Raw genomic sequence first — 13999 nt, forward strand, 5'->3', positions numbered from 1 at the left:
ACCAAGAAAGTCGTGGCACACGCAACCGCTCGGCTGCGCCCAAGATTCATGTTTTTGATGCCGGCGGCTATCGAGAGCAGGAAGGTAGTGGAGAGGAGTGCGAATGGTCTTGTCTGCACCCTTTGGGCGATACGAGTCGTCTCTGACCCCCGCCTGTTCCCTATCGTGGCCTTTTTCGTGAAGGACCGGACCGGCGATCCGCAACCTCATGACGGAGCTGAAACCGCATGCAAACTCCCGCAGGCACCGCGCAACTCGAGTCTACATGGTTCTAGTCAGCGTGCATCCTGTGCGACGACCAGATCCGCGGCTATTTTGAGTCTGCGTTGTCGTGGCCGTCGTATGATGCTGGTATATGTCGACACCTGAACCAGGTCGTCGGGTCCTGCTCCATGGCCGACCCTCCATGATATTATTACCCCATGTGGATCTTCTGCATATATCGACCGGTATTGCCAGCCGCCGCGCCCGCCATGGCACCGTAGCCTCCCTCCCCTTTCTTCGACCACCATCGCTCCTCCACGACTTGCATGTCCCCAACTGAATCCAACAGCCGACCATGGCTACCTCGACGGAAAATGAAGACTGGACATTTCCGGCCAGGAAAGAGTACGACATCTTCTCATGGGGAGAGGAAGACGACGACTGTAATGTCGATAACAACGACCTAGCCTCAGCAAGCGCTCAGGCAAAGCCATCGCCGTGGACAAAGTCCATGTTCAAAGTGCGTCGTCCCACCGTCACCACGAACCAGGTCTAACGGGACCAGCTCTACGCCATCCTGCTGCTGGCCACGCTCAATTCTTGCATCAATGGATATGACGGCTCCCTAATGGCCGCCATAAACTCCTACCCCCAGTACCGCTCCTATTTTGGATTTGATCTCGTCAACGGCACTCCCACAACCGGAATCGTCTACGCAATCTACCAAATCGGCAACCTCGTGGGATCCTTTGCCGCAGGGCCAGCCTGCGACACTTTTGGTCGCCGATGGGGCATGTTCACGGGCGCCTCGATCATCATCCTGGGTGCCGGCGTGCAGGCCTCTTCGACCAGCCTGGGAGCATTCATCGGAGGCCGCTTCGTCCTTGGTTTCGGCGTCAGCATATGTGCGACTGCTGGTCCCGCCTATGTCAGCGAAATGGCACATCCCGCGTACCGTGGTATGCTGACGGGTGTGTACAACACGTTCTGGTTCGTCGGCGCGTTGCCTGGCACGTTTGTGCCGTACGCAACGAGCGCCATAGACGGACCGCAGAGCTGGCGCATCCCGTCGTGGCTGCAGATGATGTTCGCGGGCATCGTCATGGTGGGAAGCCTCTTTGTGCCCGAGACGCCGCGATGGTTGATTGCTAATGACAGACATGACGAGGCATTGAGGGTCATGGTGAGATTCTCGCAAGGAAGCCTTGACTAGAGACTCAGCTGACAGAGTAGACAAAATACCACGGCGAAGGGCGCCGCGACTGTCCCATTGTACAGCTCGAGTACAGAGAGATGGTGGCCGACATCTCCGTCACAGGCGCTGACAAGCGGTGGTGGGACTACCGCGAGCTCTTCAACACGCCCGAAGTGCGCTACCGCACCTATATTGTGATAACTTTCGCCTTCTTCAACCAATGGGTGGGCAACGCGTCGACATCGTACTACTATCCAACTGTCCTCCTCACGGCCGGCATCACCAACAACCGCACGCGGCTACTCCTGACCGCCCTGCTGACCCTGATGGCGCTCGCGGGCGCCCTCGTCGGAGCCTGGCTCAGCGACGCTCTCGGACGCCGGCGCCAACTCCTCTCCTCCATCAGCGCCATCGCCTTCATCTGGGTCATCGTGATGCCGCTGAACGCGACAAACTCGCCGTCCCCAACAAGCACGTCCATCCCAACGGGGCAATCGCGCGCCATCATCGCGCTAACCTTCCTCCTCATGCTCGTCTATAGCCTGGGCGTGACGCCGCTGCAGGCGCTGTACCCGGTCGAGTGCCTGCGCTACGAGTCGCGCGCCAAGGGCATGGGCCTGTACAACCTGGCCACCAACGTGGCAAACTTCTACAACACGTTCGTGACTGGCATCGCCTTTTCGCGCCTCGGCTGGCGCTACTACGCCGTTTTCGTCGCCTGGGACGTCTTCGCCGTCGCCGTCATGTACTGCACCTACGTCGAGACGAGCAACATGACGCTCGAGGAGGTCAGCGCCGTCTTTGCGCGCGGCTGGCGCGGTGGCCGTGGCAGCGGTGGTGCTGGTGACAATCGCCGCAGCAGATTCCGCGCCCGTCTCCGCCGCTTGCCCGCCCGAGGCCACGAGCTACGCTGCGCCGTCGTCGCGCGCGGCAAGAAGCGCAGGGGCACGCGCGAGAGCGGCGAGGCGGCGTTGAATCCGAAGAAGCTGAGCGCCGACAGCGTGAGCAGTCGCGGCAGCGAGGGCGACGCCGCGGCCAACTTGAGATGGTCGTGGGAGTGACGGGACGGGACTGACATCACCTCCTCGATCACCTTTTTCGTTTTGCTTTTCGCGTTTCTCCCCCTCTCCATCAGAGATACCCTGGGCAGGCGGGCGGGCATTGGACGGACGGACGGACAGACGGACGAACTGGATGGATAGAACGGCCAGGTGGCAATAAGGAGGACCCTACCTACCATGATTTCCACTACAATCAGTAGCATTCGTAGTCTTGCCACGGAAGGCTTTGAGGCGGCGTTTGGCTTTGGCGTTTACGGGACTGGCTGGGCTTTCGGTTTCCAATTGGATTGAGGTTGCAGCGCAGAGCTATTGAGTGGGTTTCGGGTGGGTCAGGTCTAATCGATGTTAGAATAGAGGTTGGTTGGTTGGTTGGTTTAAGCCGTTGCGCCTGCATAAAAGAAGAGATGGTTTTGCGGATGAAGTGAAGGTAGTTGGGGAGGTTCTTCACTTGAAAGGGGTGTAGGCAAGATGTCTGCAGAATTCCACCAGAGGCTCAAGGCAACTTGGCTTAGGTTGGTAGGATAGACAAGCAATATCAATCTGCCAGGCATGTCAGTTCTTTGGTGCGGCACAAAGTCACCGACACTTTGGCATCAAGCATGAAGTAGACGAGACTGATTTTGTGTTTTTAGAGCTCGAGCCATTGGATTACAGCAACGAAACTCAAAAGCCGAGTCAGTTTTGCACCCTTTCACCCCATTCCCATTTCCCGATCATGACCCCTTGACCCTTTGCGAGCAACAGGTCTAGTAATGGTACACATGCGGAGCTGAGCTGCGTTGTTCCGTCCCAGGTCGAAGTGTCGACCCAGCACCTGCGCTTCGTCGTTTACCACATTCCAGTGTCGTCGTCGGCGACAGGAGCGCCGCCCCAACCACCAGAAGCAGCAGCATGGTCGTCGGCAGCATGACCACCGCCCCAGTCGCCAGCACCAGCAGTAGCATCGTCGGTGACCGCAGAGTTATCGAAGCCAGCAGCACCATTGTCGAATCCACCAACGCCACTGTCAACTCCGAATCCGGACGTGACAGCAGTGGGGTTGGGGCACGTTTTGGCGTCGTGGCCGCCTGTGTCTTGCGTTAGCCCTTGGCCGCACAGTCCCTGAACCTTTCCAGACTTACGCTGCTTGCAGCTCTTGCACCAGAAGGTGAGCTTGACCTTCGGCCAGTTCCTGGGCAGCATGCATTCCCTCCACTGGTGGTCCTCGGCGTCGCAGTTGGCGCACTTGATGTAGCTGCAGTCCTTTGCAATGTGGCCGGGCTGCTGGCACTTGTGGCACTTGAGAGCGGAACGCTCAGGGCATTCCCTCGCCAGGTGATCGGTCGAGCCGCAGTTGTGACAGGCCCTACCGCCGCCGCCAGAGCGAGGCTCAGTGCACTCTCTCGCGAGGTGGTCCGTAGAGCTGCAGTTATGACAGGCCCTTCCACCACCACCGCCGCCGCCAGAGCGAGGCTCAGTGCACTCCCTCGCGAGGTGGTCCGTAGAGCCGCAGTTATGACAGGCCCTTCCACCACCACCGCCGCCGCCAGAGCGAGGCTCAGTGCACTCCCTCGCCAGGTGATCGGTCGAGCCGCAGTTGTGACAGGCTCTACCGCCGCCGCCGCCGCCGCCGCCGCCAGAGCGAGGCTCTGTGCAGTCCATGGCGAAGTGGCCCTCTTGGCCGCAGTTGTGACAGGCGCGACCGCTGGTTGGCTTGACGTCTCCATTAGCAGCAAAGGAGCTGCCGGCAGCGGCGGCGTTGGCCTCGTCGCTCCAAGACGTAGCGACGTGTTCAGCGTTGAGAGCTTCTTGTTCAGCTTCCCTGATCTTGGCCAAGGCAGCCGCATGCTTTTTGCCTGGTTCATGCCTGGGCCAGTCGCAAGTCTTCAGGCTCTTCTTGCAAGTTTCGCAGAAGGTCCACATGCCAGTGCGCTCCTTGGGGCGGTCGTAGACGTGCATGGTGGCGCCATTGGGGAGATTGGGAGCCCTCATGTTGGATGAAGCGCCGGAAGGCGTTGGTGAGCAGTCTGAGGAGTGTCAGTGAGGGAAACGGAAACGGGATGCTGACCTTTTCAAGACGGCCATTGGCCAAAAACCTTGAGGTCGGGCGGTGGTCATACCTTTGAGGGGTTTGAGGTGGATGGATGGTGTGTGGAAGGGAAGGTGCAAGTTCGAACGAGTGGATTTTAAAGGACCACAACGGCGATTGGTGCCATATGTGCCTGCAAGAAACCGTCCATTTGGCGACACATGGTCGGCAGGCACGCGTCGGACAAACCTAAGCGGCACGATCCCGTGATTCAAGAGATGAAGTCCCTAGCAGTCACGGCTCAAGGCGCGATTACGCCTGCATGGAGCTTCACTGGCGGTGCAGCTGCAAGCAGTGCAATTCGAATGAACCAGGCCAAGACGCAAATGCCTACGAGAAGGAGTACGGCTGTTACCCATTGGAGGGAGCCTCTGTACTCTTTGAGCATCTCTACTTGAGCCTCCTCGTCCATGACAGGAATCCTTCGAGATGGCTGCAGCGTTTGCGGAATCACAACGGACAGGGGCACCTTGAGGCGCTTTTCGGATACCGTCATGGGCACGTAAACGGCCATGTTGTTTTCAGACTGGGGTGCCGAGGAGACTTGAATCTGAGGTCGTTTGTCAGTAAGTGTGTGCTGCAGGTTTGGTGGATACGGACAGTGACGATTGGCATCTTCTCGTTGAACGAGTCCATTGTTGACGGCGAGTAGGTGTTTACGAAGCAATCAGGCTGGTCAGCTACACTGTGGCTGGCGCCCCACGACATATTATATAGATCCCAAGACCAACAGGAAAAAGCAAGGGCCTTTTAGAGCTAAACGCTTTAGAATTTTCCCCGTTTAGACATGAATTGATCTTCGGCCCCCGGAGCTGCAGCCATAGCCACCCGATACGAACAGAGCTCGCCTACGGAAATCGGCAGACACGGGAAAGGGGGCGGTGCTGGGAAACAGACATGTTGGGCGACGGGCTGGGAAGGGTCGAGATGGAAGATGAAGCGCAGGAGAGAAGATGGTGGTGTAGGGTGCCGTCTACCTACAGTGCCAGTTGCAGACGCAAAGAAGGTCACAGTCAGGCGGCCGGCAAAAGCGACGCGAGACGGGAGAGCGATTGCCGGGGGCCTGTGCGTGCAGGGCTGAGCCGGAGTTACCTGGGTACTGTCTCTCCCGACTCCCGACTCCCGGCTCCCGGCCGACAACCTCAAAACACCAAAACATTGTTCCAGCTAATTTCTCTCTCCTCCACCACAACCTTTTCCGCCATGCCTGCTGCCCTCAACGGAAATCCTACCGGCGATCAACCTGCTACCTCGCCCTCGCCCTCGCCCTCTCCGCCACCGGCCCCTCCCGTCGCCCAAACGCCCGGTAAACGCGCTCAAGCCCTGCAACAAGTCTTCTCCAAGGCAGTTCAGGCGACCCTGGACCGCTGCTCGTACTCCAACTTTGCCTCATGTTTCCCGACGCCGGCACAGTACGTCCCCGAGGCTCTGGGCGCTCTTCATCGAGACTTCACCTCCAAGATCGCCAGTGCTGCTTCGGTGAGTCGGCAGTGCCACAGCCTCGTCTTCATTTCCGTTGTTTATCCTTGGCCACTCCCGCTAACCCTCCGCTCGATAGTCCAACTTTGACCACATCCTGGCATCGCGGAATGTGGTTTATTCCCTGAATTCTCTCGACACCCTCGTCGACGATGCGAAGAAGCGCAAACAACGCGCCGAGGCAGATGCAAACGGGGCACCCGTCGAACCCCCAACACCGTAAGGGTCGGAGCTTGTGGCGCCACTCTCCAATGATTGACAAACATGCACAGGCCCCACACACTGCCCGCTCAGACTTTGATCCTGGCACACCTTCAGCCCTTTCTTGCCGCCCAGACCACATCTCTGGAAGACCAGCTGGCGACCATGCAGCAAGCTAATAAGGCTTTGCTGTCCGATGTTCTGGCGCAAAGAGCCGAGCTCGAGGCTCTCACATCCGGCCTCGAGCGTGTCGTTGCAGATTTGCAGGGGACTGTTGACATGTTGTCGGCCGAGGAAGTGCAAAATTTGACCACGGAGGTACTCGACATCGATTCGGAACTCTCTCGATGAAGCGATGCTGCAGGTGCCGTCCGCGAGAACCGCCTGTGTCATGCCAAGGAAACTTGGTACGGCAACCATTGATTCTACAGGCTTTTCCGGCACAAAGGCGGGATCCACGATTCCTCGACCTATTGACGCTCGGGCAAGATTATTAATACACGGGCAGACATGTCGAATCAAATGGCAGCTCGCTGGATTTGCATCGGCTCAATCTCTGACCAGAGGGCCTCATGAAAAGACGTCGGAAGTGATTCTGAGCAGAGCACCATCCCGCCGAGCTTTTGACACAGCATTAGCATTCGATGTCGCACGTGGTCATGGGCGGACAGTAAGTCTATCCATAATCTCAACACATGATGACTTGGCCAGAACATCAGCTTTGGAGACCAACTTGATGCTCAATGGTTGCAAGCGGACAGCGCTGACTGCGCTCAAGGATGTTTCACGGCACCTTTGACTGGAAGGTTGGCCGGATTCAACGTCCTGATAGCTGATATTGGCCTTCTCAAATACAGTGACAATGTCAAGATCCAAACGAAACTCATTGTCAAAAAGTTTGTCGTACTCCCTTCCAAGGCAACTTGCTTAAACTTGGGTTTTCAAACCATAGGATATGATGAAGGCCAAGCGCCTGGGGTTTCTGAAAGTTCAAAAATCGATATATTTCCGAGTCTCGTCGCAGACGTACCGCAACGTTCCAAGCCCATAGGCTTTTCCACCATCAATCTTGAATCTTTTCATATCCAACAAGCATTGCGCATGTACAGCAGCATTCCTGCTCTTCGGATGCTTGTCGTGCACCAGCTCTTCAACCATCATCGACGTTTGGATCATTACCGAGGAACTTGCTCTGGCTACATCGTCCATCAATCCAAGAGTCGCCTTTTCAGTATCGCCTTGTTCCTGGCTACTCGAAAATGATTCCAAAGCTCATGGACCTCCTTCGCTCTCTCCAGCTCGGCCACGCCTCGCGGCGGCCCTCATCAATCGATCCAATCATCCTCCCGACGCCACAATACCGATCTATGTCAAGGGGCAGAAAAACAAGCAAGCGGCAAGTCGGCAACCAAACTCGCCTTTCTGCCGAGCATCCGAGATCTCGATGGCGGCGCCGAAGCCAGCAAGCCATCTTCAGCAAAGCTGCAGCCTCGAGCTCCTTCAAAGGAGGATATGGAAGCTAGCGGGAGCATGGCGCGTTTCCTCCTCGGCCGTGGCGCGTGGGAGTCACAGGAGTCAGGGTAGTAATCACTGCGCATCCACGCTCCCACGACGGCTATGGAACGGTCGGCGGACGACTACAACGCCGATAGGAGTCACCCAATAGCCCGACAAGTCCCGTCCGTCAGCGTCCTACGGAAATGACGGCCCGCCTAGAGCACGCGAGCAGCCTAGCCGGGCTGGATAGTCGAGCGGCCGGGCGGACTGATCACGATGGCGCTAGCCCCGGCTCGTACATGGCATTGGCAATTTGGTACTGCTCGTAGGTCCCTATGGTTCGGCGAGAGGCAGGCAGCCGCGGGCGTTGTTTGTGAGCGATTTTTTTCATCTTCTTCTTCAGCCCAGCCCAGCCCAGACCAGATACAGTACAACAAAAAGGGTTTGCGCCGGCCTGCCAGCCAGCCAGCCACAGAGATAGAAGGTAGAGGAGAGAGAGGTAATTAGAGGGAGGTGGAAGCCACGGCGCGGCAAGGTAGCATTTCTTTCTCCTAAATCGTATGCAACGTTGAAGTACCAGTACCGTCTGTCTGCCTGTCTGCTTGCGTGCCGCCGCTGTCGTCCGTCACTAGGTACATACAAGCGTACCAAACAAACAAAAAAAGAAAAAAAAAAAAAAAAACCCCCCACGACCGTTCCCGGCACTACCTTGGGTACACTACGCTACATACAGCGAGCCAGTCAGTGCCTCGTGCCCCGAGCCCGAGCCCGAGCCCGACCCCGCATCCCCGTCCGCGTCCGCTTCCGCTCCGCTTCCACGTCCTCCCCCAGGTCTCTCGCCCGCCCGACCGCCCGACCGAACAACAACAACAACAACAACAAAAACAACATCAGGTGAGGTGCCAAACCAAAACAAACCCCAAACTCCGCCGCCGTGTCCGCGGCCGAGCCGGGCCGAGCCGAACCGCGCAATCGAGTCAAAACTTAGGTCTGCCCCCGTCGAAGACAGAGAGCATTTTGTCCCGTCCGTCGGCTTTGCCAGCCAGCAAGCCAGCCAGCCAGCATCGCTAGCTTCGTCAATCAATCCTGTTGTAGTACGAGCTGTTGCTTTCTAAGTTCGCAGGTGCGTAGATGTGGTATTTAGGTACGAAGGTAGGGTATGTTTAGGTACGTAGGCATGTACGTGGGTGCTATGTTTAATAGTTGGAGCCAAGGCGGCAGTAGCAGCCAAACGAAGACCGGTTTCATAAGGTAGGCAGCTGTCTGTGAGAGAGAGGGGAAGAGAGGTAGGGAGAGGGGTAGAAGTACTGCTGCTCACGAGCTAGGAAGCAAGCTCAATATTACATAACGACGGATGGACGACGGATTGATGCACTTGTCGTTCACCACTTCACTCCCACCCCCAACCCAATCTCAGCCCATCAAGAGAGGTACTTGACTGATACGAGTCCCATTCCCAATGGATATGCACATATCCAACACCTTGTTTCAACAAAGTCGTGACCATGCTGCTGCTGCCATTTTTGAATGCATTCGTATTTCCATTTCCTCTCCTGAAAACTTGCCTGCTCGTCACCCTCATACAACGTTTAGGAATAAAAGCACGGCTTTGCATTATCCGACATTTTCTTGACCAACCCGATTACTGGCTCGAGCCTGCCGAGACCGGCCTGTCGTCCGCCTCATGATGGGTATCCTCGCTCTGCGCCGTCGTCGGCCTGCTGTCACTATGCTCGCCCGGAAAATCAGTGGCTTTGATGCCCACCGGAGGACTGGTTGCGCCAAACGGAGCCCCTTCTTCCTCGGCATCGAGCTGCATAAGATAGGTCTCCCAGAGCTCGATGAGCTTAAGAGTAAAGTTAGCATCATAGTCTGTCCAAATTTGTGAGGAGAGGGAACCCAGCCCACTCACCTCCTTTTGTGCCTCCACCGCACTCTCCAGATACGTCTCGACCCCGCTCTTGAAGTCCTCCACCTTCTCTTTCTCAAACCTTTCTAATTCGTTGCGCATAAGTCGTCCCATGTCCTCAAACAGCAACCGCGCCTGATTGCTCTTCCGCTCAGCGTCGGCAACGTCGGCGCTCAACTGGTTCAGCCGGTCTTGCTGACTCCTCCCTTGCCTAAGAAGCTTCTCCTGCGTCGCCCTCCGTTTCTGGAGCTCAGACTCTGCCACGTGCCACGCGTGGTAAGACTTCTGACGTTGCTGGAAAGCCATCTTGACCGAGCCTATTAATCTGATGTATTCGTCGATGACGATGCCGAGCGTAAGGACATCTTGCTGGGCTTGTCTCTCGTAGAGCTCGCGGATCCGAAGTTGAAGTTCCGAGAGACCGTCGAGCGGCTCCGAGAGCGATGGGGAGAGCTCGACCGACGCCAGGGAGTGTAGAGAGGCCGAAAAATCCCCGCACGCCGCGGCGAGACTCTTCCGCTGATCAACGACAGTGTCAGTGGCCTTTAGCAGCCCTTTCAACTGGATCTCCAAAGCATCAAGATACACCTTCCTGTCGTGGAACCACTGATGACTCAATTAGCGCAAGTTTTGAAGAAGGCATGACAAGCAACTCACGTCATCGTGCTCGATGAATTTTCCTGCAGTGTTGACAGAGAGTCCAAGAGATCCAAGCATGCCCTTGTTCTCCGTGAGAAGCGGATCCTTCCGTTCCTTGTGCTTGATGTCCACGTTGAATGCCTCGCTTTCCAAGAAAAGCTTGAGGTCTCCATCGTGCTGAAGAATTGGATGCGCTGCGCACTTGTTCAGCATGCGCTCCAGGGCCTGTCGCCTTGATTCGACAAAGTCGGCATCGAATCTTCCGACAGCTTGCTTCTCAGGCGGAGGTGGTACGACGATTCCGGGGTTGTTGTTGTGGAGCTGGTTGTAAAGCCACAGGAAGTCGCGGTAACGGCGGGACACGGTGAACTCTGGGTTGCGGTAGGCCTTTGACGTTGTCTGATACCATGGTCAGCGAAAGCTTCCTTGTTCTTGTTTTAGGGTCGAACATACCACAGTCTTGACCGAGTACTCGGTATGGGAGCTAGTGAGATCCCCGACCTTGTGCGGGTCGCCGACGCTGATGTTGAAGGTTGGCTTGGCTGCCTGCTCGACGCTAACGCTGGGTTGATGTTGACGAGGAGGGCCATTGTTGCTCGCAGGCTGTACCGGGGGAGGAATCCTAGCCCCTAGGGAGCTAGCGTCTGTCTCGTCGCCCAGATTCACCGAGTCCATCATGCTCCGAAGCGAACCTTGCGATGTTGCCGTGGCTGGACGAGAGCCCCGCCCTGCGGCGAGCTCCTTCTGGGGAGGCACCGGGGGCTCGTCAGCCTGGGAGTCATTGAGGGAATCTGTAGAGGCGCCAAGTGGACCGAGAGGGTCGTCGACGGTTTCGAGGCGCGTCGGCTGTGGCACTCCTATCCGGCGATTGGGCTTGGGTCTGCCTGGCGACCTGGGAGCCTTGGAAGCGGTGGTGGACGAGGTCGGCTCGTTGTGGGCGGCGGAGCTCTTGGCTGTAGCTCAACAAGGTCAGAATTATGGACAATCCAGATTGAGAGTACAGACTGAACAACCTTGGTCGGCATCAGGTTGGTCGGTGGTGATCTGGGGCACGTCTTGGACGGAATTGGTCCGCAGGGGGTTTGACGGAACATCTGCATGGGGCGCATCAGCGACAAGCTGGCGACGGGAGCACAGGACAGGATTGATTCTCACCACCCCAAGCAGGGTCGTCGTGGAGATCCATGGTGGGAAAGGGTGGCGGGGAAAGGATGGTCTGCTGCAGCACCAAGTTACCTGGAGATGATGTTGGCGCGGTAGGTCGTCGTCGGCGTCCGTGCGCACGGCCGACCAGCCAGGCGACTCCAGCTGCACCTGCACCTGCACCTGCACCGGCACCACACGTAAACCTCAACTCCACCACCTCATGCACATCACCAAATCTCCCAGCCACCCATCAGGTTCAGCCGTCCCGCACCGTCGTGCCTGATCAAACCCTATATCCACTCGTTGGCACACCAGAAGCAGGGGGCCAAAAGCAAGGCTCGTCCGAGGTCTGCGGTTGCTTCAAAGCCGCCCTCGAAACCTTTTCACAATGCCTAGGGTATCACCGTAGGACGACTACGCCAGGAACGCTGTGAAACTGCATGTGAGATCAAAGCATTGCACGTGGGTATACTTGAACAGTGGCTTGTTTGTTTTCTTTGCCGTGGGGCTAGCGACAATCTAGACTCTGCGATTATCAAGGCAGGGTGACTGTACCATACTCTGGCTCGAGCCTTGGCAGAAGCGGAGCCTGCATTGCACCCATGTCGGTCGAGAGAGCTGTGGGTGGAAACATACAAATTATGCCTGTCTGGAGACTTGAAACTTGTTCCAAGAGATTCATCCGGGTACGGCAAGAAGGAGTTGGAGCCCTGTGTTTACAGCGTCGAGGCCGCGGCAAACAGCGGACAGGGCCCCAGTCGGAGCTGCCGCGCATTGAAAGAGACGTACGTTGGCAAAGGGGTTGTTGGGTAACAGTGGTGCTTCCGGTGATGGTGGCCGTTTCGGCGCCGATCCATTGTCCACCGTCTTTCCTGGTTCCTGCTTACAATTCAAAGCTGTTGACCAACGCGTCCGGCATTTGTAAGGTGGCAGTGCCGTCCAGAGAGGTGGCTTGGGTCTACTGCCAAGGTGGGCGCCATCACCAAAGCAAGCAAGCGCGCGCGCAAAATCTAAATCATATATGCCTTGGTCTTGGTGTTTCACGGACGGCGACAACGTGGTTATAGGCCAAACGCAGGCTTTTACGTCGAGTCACGGATCCGACGAAACAGGGCATGGATGCGATGCGGCGGGTATAGCGGAGTAGGCAGCAAACACAGAGCCATCCATGCCCTTTTAAGAGAGAGTGCAGGCAGGTAAGGTACCAACACAGCCTCGCAGCTGGGGCTTCCTTCCCAAGCTACAGCAGCCAGCCAGGAATGCAAAGGATCCCTGAAGGTGCAGTAGGTCGGAGGTAGAAGCGTTTATCAAGGCAGGAGGGGAGCAGAGGGCCGGCCTGGAACGGGCGTGTGGAGATTCAGCGAAGAGGTCGAAAGAGTAAGTCGAGAACCGAGGGGAAAGGGAGCGAGCGAGCGAGGGCCGAGAGAGGTGGTCGCAGCCAGACTTGGGCGCTCGTTGTTTCGAGCAGCTAGCTGTCAGCCACACGCGCGCCGGGATCATCGGCCATCTGGACGGATCTCGATGCGCAGTAGAAATATCTCACGCTGCCCCCGTCTCCTTCCAAGCCATCCAATGTATGTCGACCTCCACACCACCACTACCGGAATGCCCTCGTCATCCGTCACACCTCAGCTCTGCTACTTCAGCTACGTCCCATCCTCTGCCAGCGACTGCTCTTCCCACTACTCGTCCGAGACTCCCTCGCCCGGCCCAAACTACGACATACTCTCTCCAAACACGCCCTCGGAGCCCTCAAACCCTCTACTGGCTGCTAGGAACCCTCTCCCAGTCTCCTTCAGCAACAACATGTCGACCGTGGAATCCTCCTCGTCCAAGGTCCTGCAACTGCAAACCGCTGCCGCCTATCGTCCGCAGCCCCAGCCCGTCCAGGACGTCCTGGACCTGAGCCCAATCGACACCCGCGCTCCCTCGACCAACTCTGCCTCTTCGTCCTCTTCCTCTTCGGCACGCGGCTCAGTCTCATCCGCAAGCACCCCCGTGCTCCACTTCGTCCGCTGCTCACGCTGCCACCGCAGCGGAAGCCAAGGGTCCAAGGACATGGTCGGCTGGGGAATGAATTCCTACTACTGCACACGCTGTGCCGACATGGTGGGCTACCAACATGGCTGAACATATTACGCCAACTTCGGCTTCGACTTCGTTCGCCGAATTACCAACCATATTACTTTGAATGAGGTCACGTCTGGCCCTTCAGCAAAAGGAGAACACGACAGCAGCACAGCCACCGCGGCTTCAACATGGCTCCTGATGTGCACCACACCGAGCACGTCATGGCCACGTCAGCTCCACTCGCGCCCAGCCTTCAGTGGTGCATGTCTTGGAAGTACAACGCTTGCGTTATTTCTATGTCAAAGGGGGAGAAATACATCAGACTGAAACAGGATCTCTTGTTTGGCGGGGCATGTGCAAGGCGCCCCCAGGTGCTGCAGCGCTCGAGCGGCAAGCGTCGAGGAAGTTCTGCAGGGGTGTGATGTGAAAGTGGAAGAAAGGGGAATGTGACAAGATGCATGGGGCTGCCGCTGGACGGTAACCGCGCCATGTGCAAAGCAACGGTCGCAACCAATGTAACGAAAACGATA

The 13999-nt window shown here is 57.2% G+C and overlaps 6 protein-coding genes across 6 annotated transcripts; 4 read left to right on the forward strand and 2 right to left on the reverse strand.

The window, feature by feature from the left end:
* The first annotated feature begins 305 nt into the window (after positions 1-305).
* IWZ02DRAFT_177599 (uncharacterized protein) lies at positions 306-2557 on the forward strand. The gene is made up of 3 exons (XM_066762246.1): positions 306-724; positions 770-1387; positions 1438-2557. Exons 1-3 carry the CDS (start codon positions 560-562, stop codon positions 2458-2460), a joined length of 1806 nt encoding a protein of 601 aa, XP_066625133.1. The 5' UTR covers positions 306-559; the 3' UTR covers positions 2461-2557.
* A 2212-nt stretch (positions 2558-4769) lies between these two features.
* Positions 4770-5236, reverse strand: IWZ02DRAFT_488123 (uncharacterized protein; the record flags this gene model as incomplete). The annotated part of the gene is made up of 2 exons (XM_066769431.1): positions 4770-5078; positions 5129-5236. The coding sequence occupies 2 exons, from the start codon at positions 5234-5236 to the stop codon at positions 4770-4772; spliced, it is 417 nt and encodes a 138-aa protein (XP_066625134.1).
* Positions 5237-5731: 495 nt separating this feature from the next.
* IWZ02DRAFT_373408 (Nnf1-domain-containing protein) lies at positions 5732-6559 on the forward strand (the record flags this gene model as incomplete). Its single annotated transcript, XM_066764702.1, has 3 exons — positions 5732-6007; positions 6087-6226; positions 6280-6559. 3 exons carry the CDS (start codon positions 5732-5734, stop codon positions 6557-6559), a joined length of 696 nt encoding a protein of 231 aa, XP_066625135.1.
* Positions 6560-9347: 2788 nt separating this feature from the next.
* IWZ02DRAFT_430689 (Vps5 C terminal like-domain-containing protein) lies at positions 9348-11439 on the reverse strand (the record flags this gene model as incomplete). The annotated part of the gene is made up of 5 exons (XM_066766095.1): positions 9348-10220; positions 10272-10652; positions 10707-11206; positions 11267-11347; positions 11409-11439. The coding sequence occupies 5 exons, from the start codon at positions 11437-11439 to the stop codon at positions 9348-9350; spliced, it is 1866 nt and encodes a 621-aa protein (XP_066625136.1).
* Positions 11440-11842: 403 nt separating this feature from the next.
* IWZ02DRAFT_177764 (uncharacterized protein) lies at positions 11843-12693 on the forward strand. Its single transcript, XM_066762247.1, has one exon. The coding sequence runs from the start codon at positions 12002-12004 to the stop codon at positions 12464-12466; it is 465 nt and encodes a 154-aa protein (XP_066625137.1). The 5' UTR covers positions 11843-12001; the 3' UTR covers positions 12467-12693.
* Positions 12694-12971: 278 nt separating this feature from the next.
* On the forward strand, positions 12972-13529 carry IWZ02DRAFT_430690 (uncharacterized protein; the record flags this gene model as incomplete). Its single annotated transcript, XM_066766096.1, has 1 exon — positions 12972-13529. One exon carries the CDS (start codon positions 12972-12974, stop codon positions 13527-13529), a length of 558 nt encoding a protein of 185 aa, XP_066625138.1.
* Between the last annotated feature and the right edge of the window lie 470 nt (positions 13530-13999).

This window comes from Phyllosticta citriasiana (genome assembly GCF_038021145.1).
Source record: "Phyllosticta citriasiana strain CBS 120426 chromosome Unknown IWZ02scaffold_3, whole genome shotgun sequence".
NCBI lineage: Eukaryota > Fungi > Ascomycota > Dothideomycetes > Botryosphaeriales > Phyllostictaceae > Phyllosticta > Phyllosticta citriasiana.

Excerpts from the sequence above, each read along its gene's own strand:
- IWZ02DRAFT_177599 (XM_066762246.1), top strand. The coding sequence starts at position 560 with ATGGCTACCTCGACGGAAAATGAAGACTGGACATTTCCGGCCAGGAAA. Across the intron at positions 725-769 it reads GGACAAAGTCCATGTTCAAA|CTCTACGCCATCCTGCTGCT; the intron begins GTGCGTCGTCCC and ends TAACGGGACCAG. Across the intron at positions 1,388-1,437 it reads ACGAGGCATTGAGGGTCATG|ACAAAATACCACGGCGAAGG; the intron begins GTGAGATTCTCG and ends CTGACAGAGTAG.
- IWZ02DRAFT_177764 (XM_066762247.1), top strand. The coding sequence starts at position 12,002 with ATGTCGGTCGAGAGAGCTGTGGGTGGAAACATACAAATTATGCCTGTC.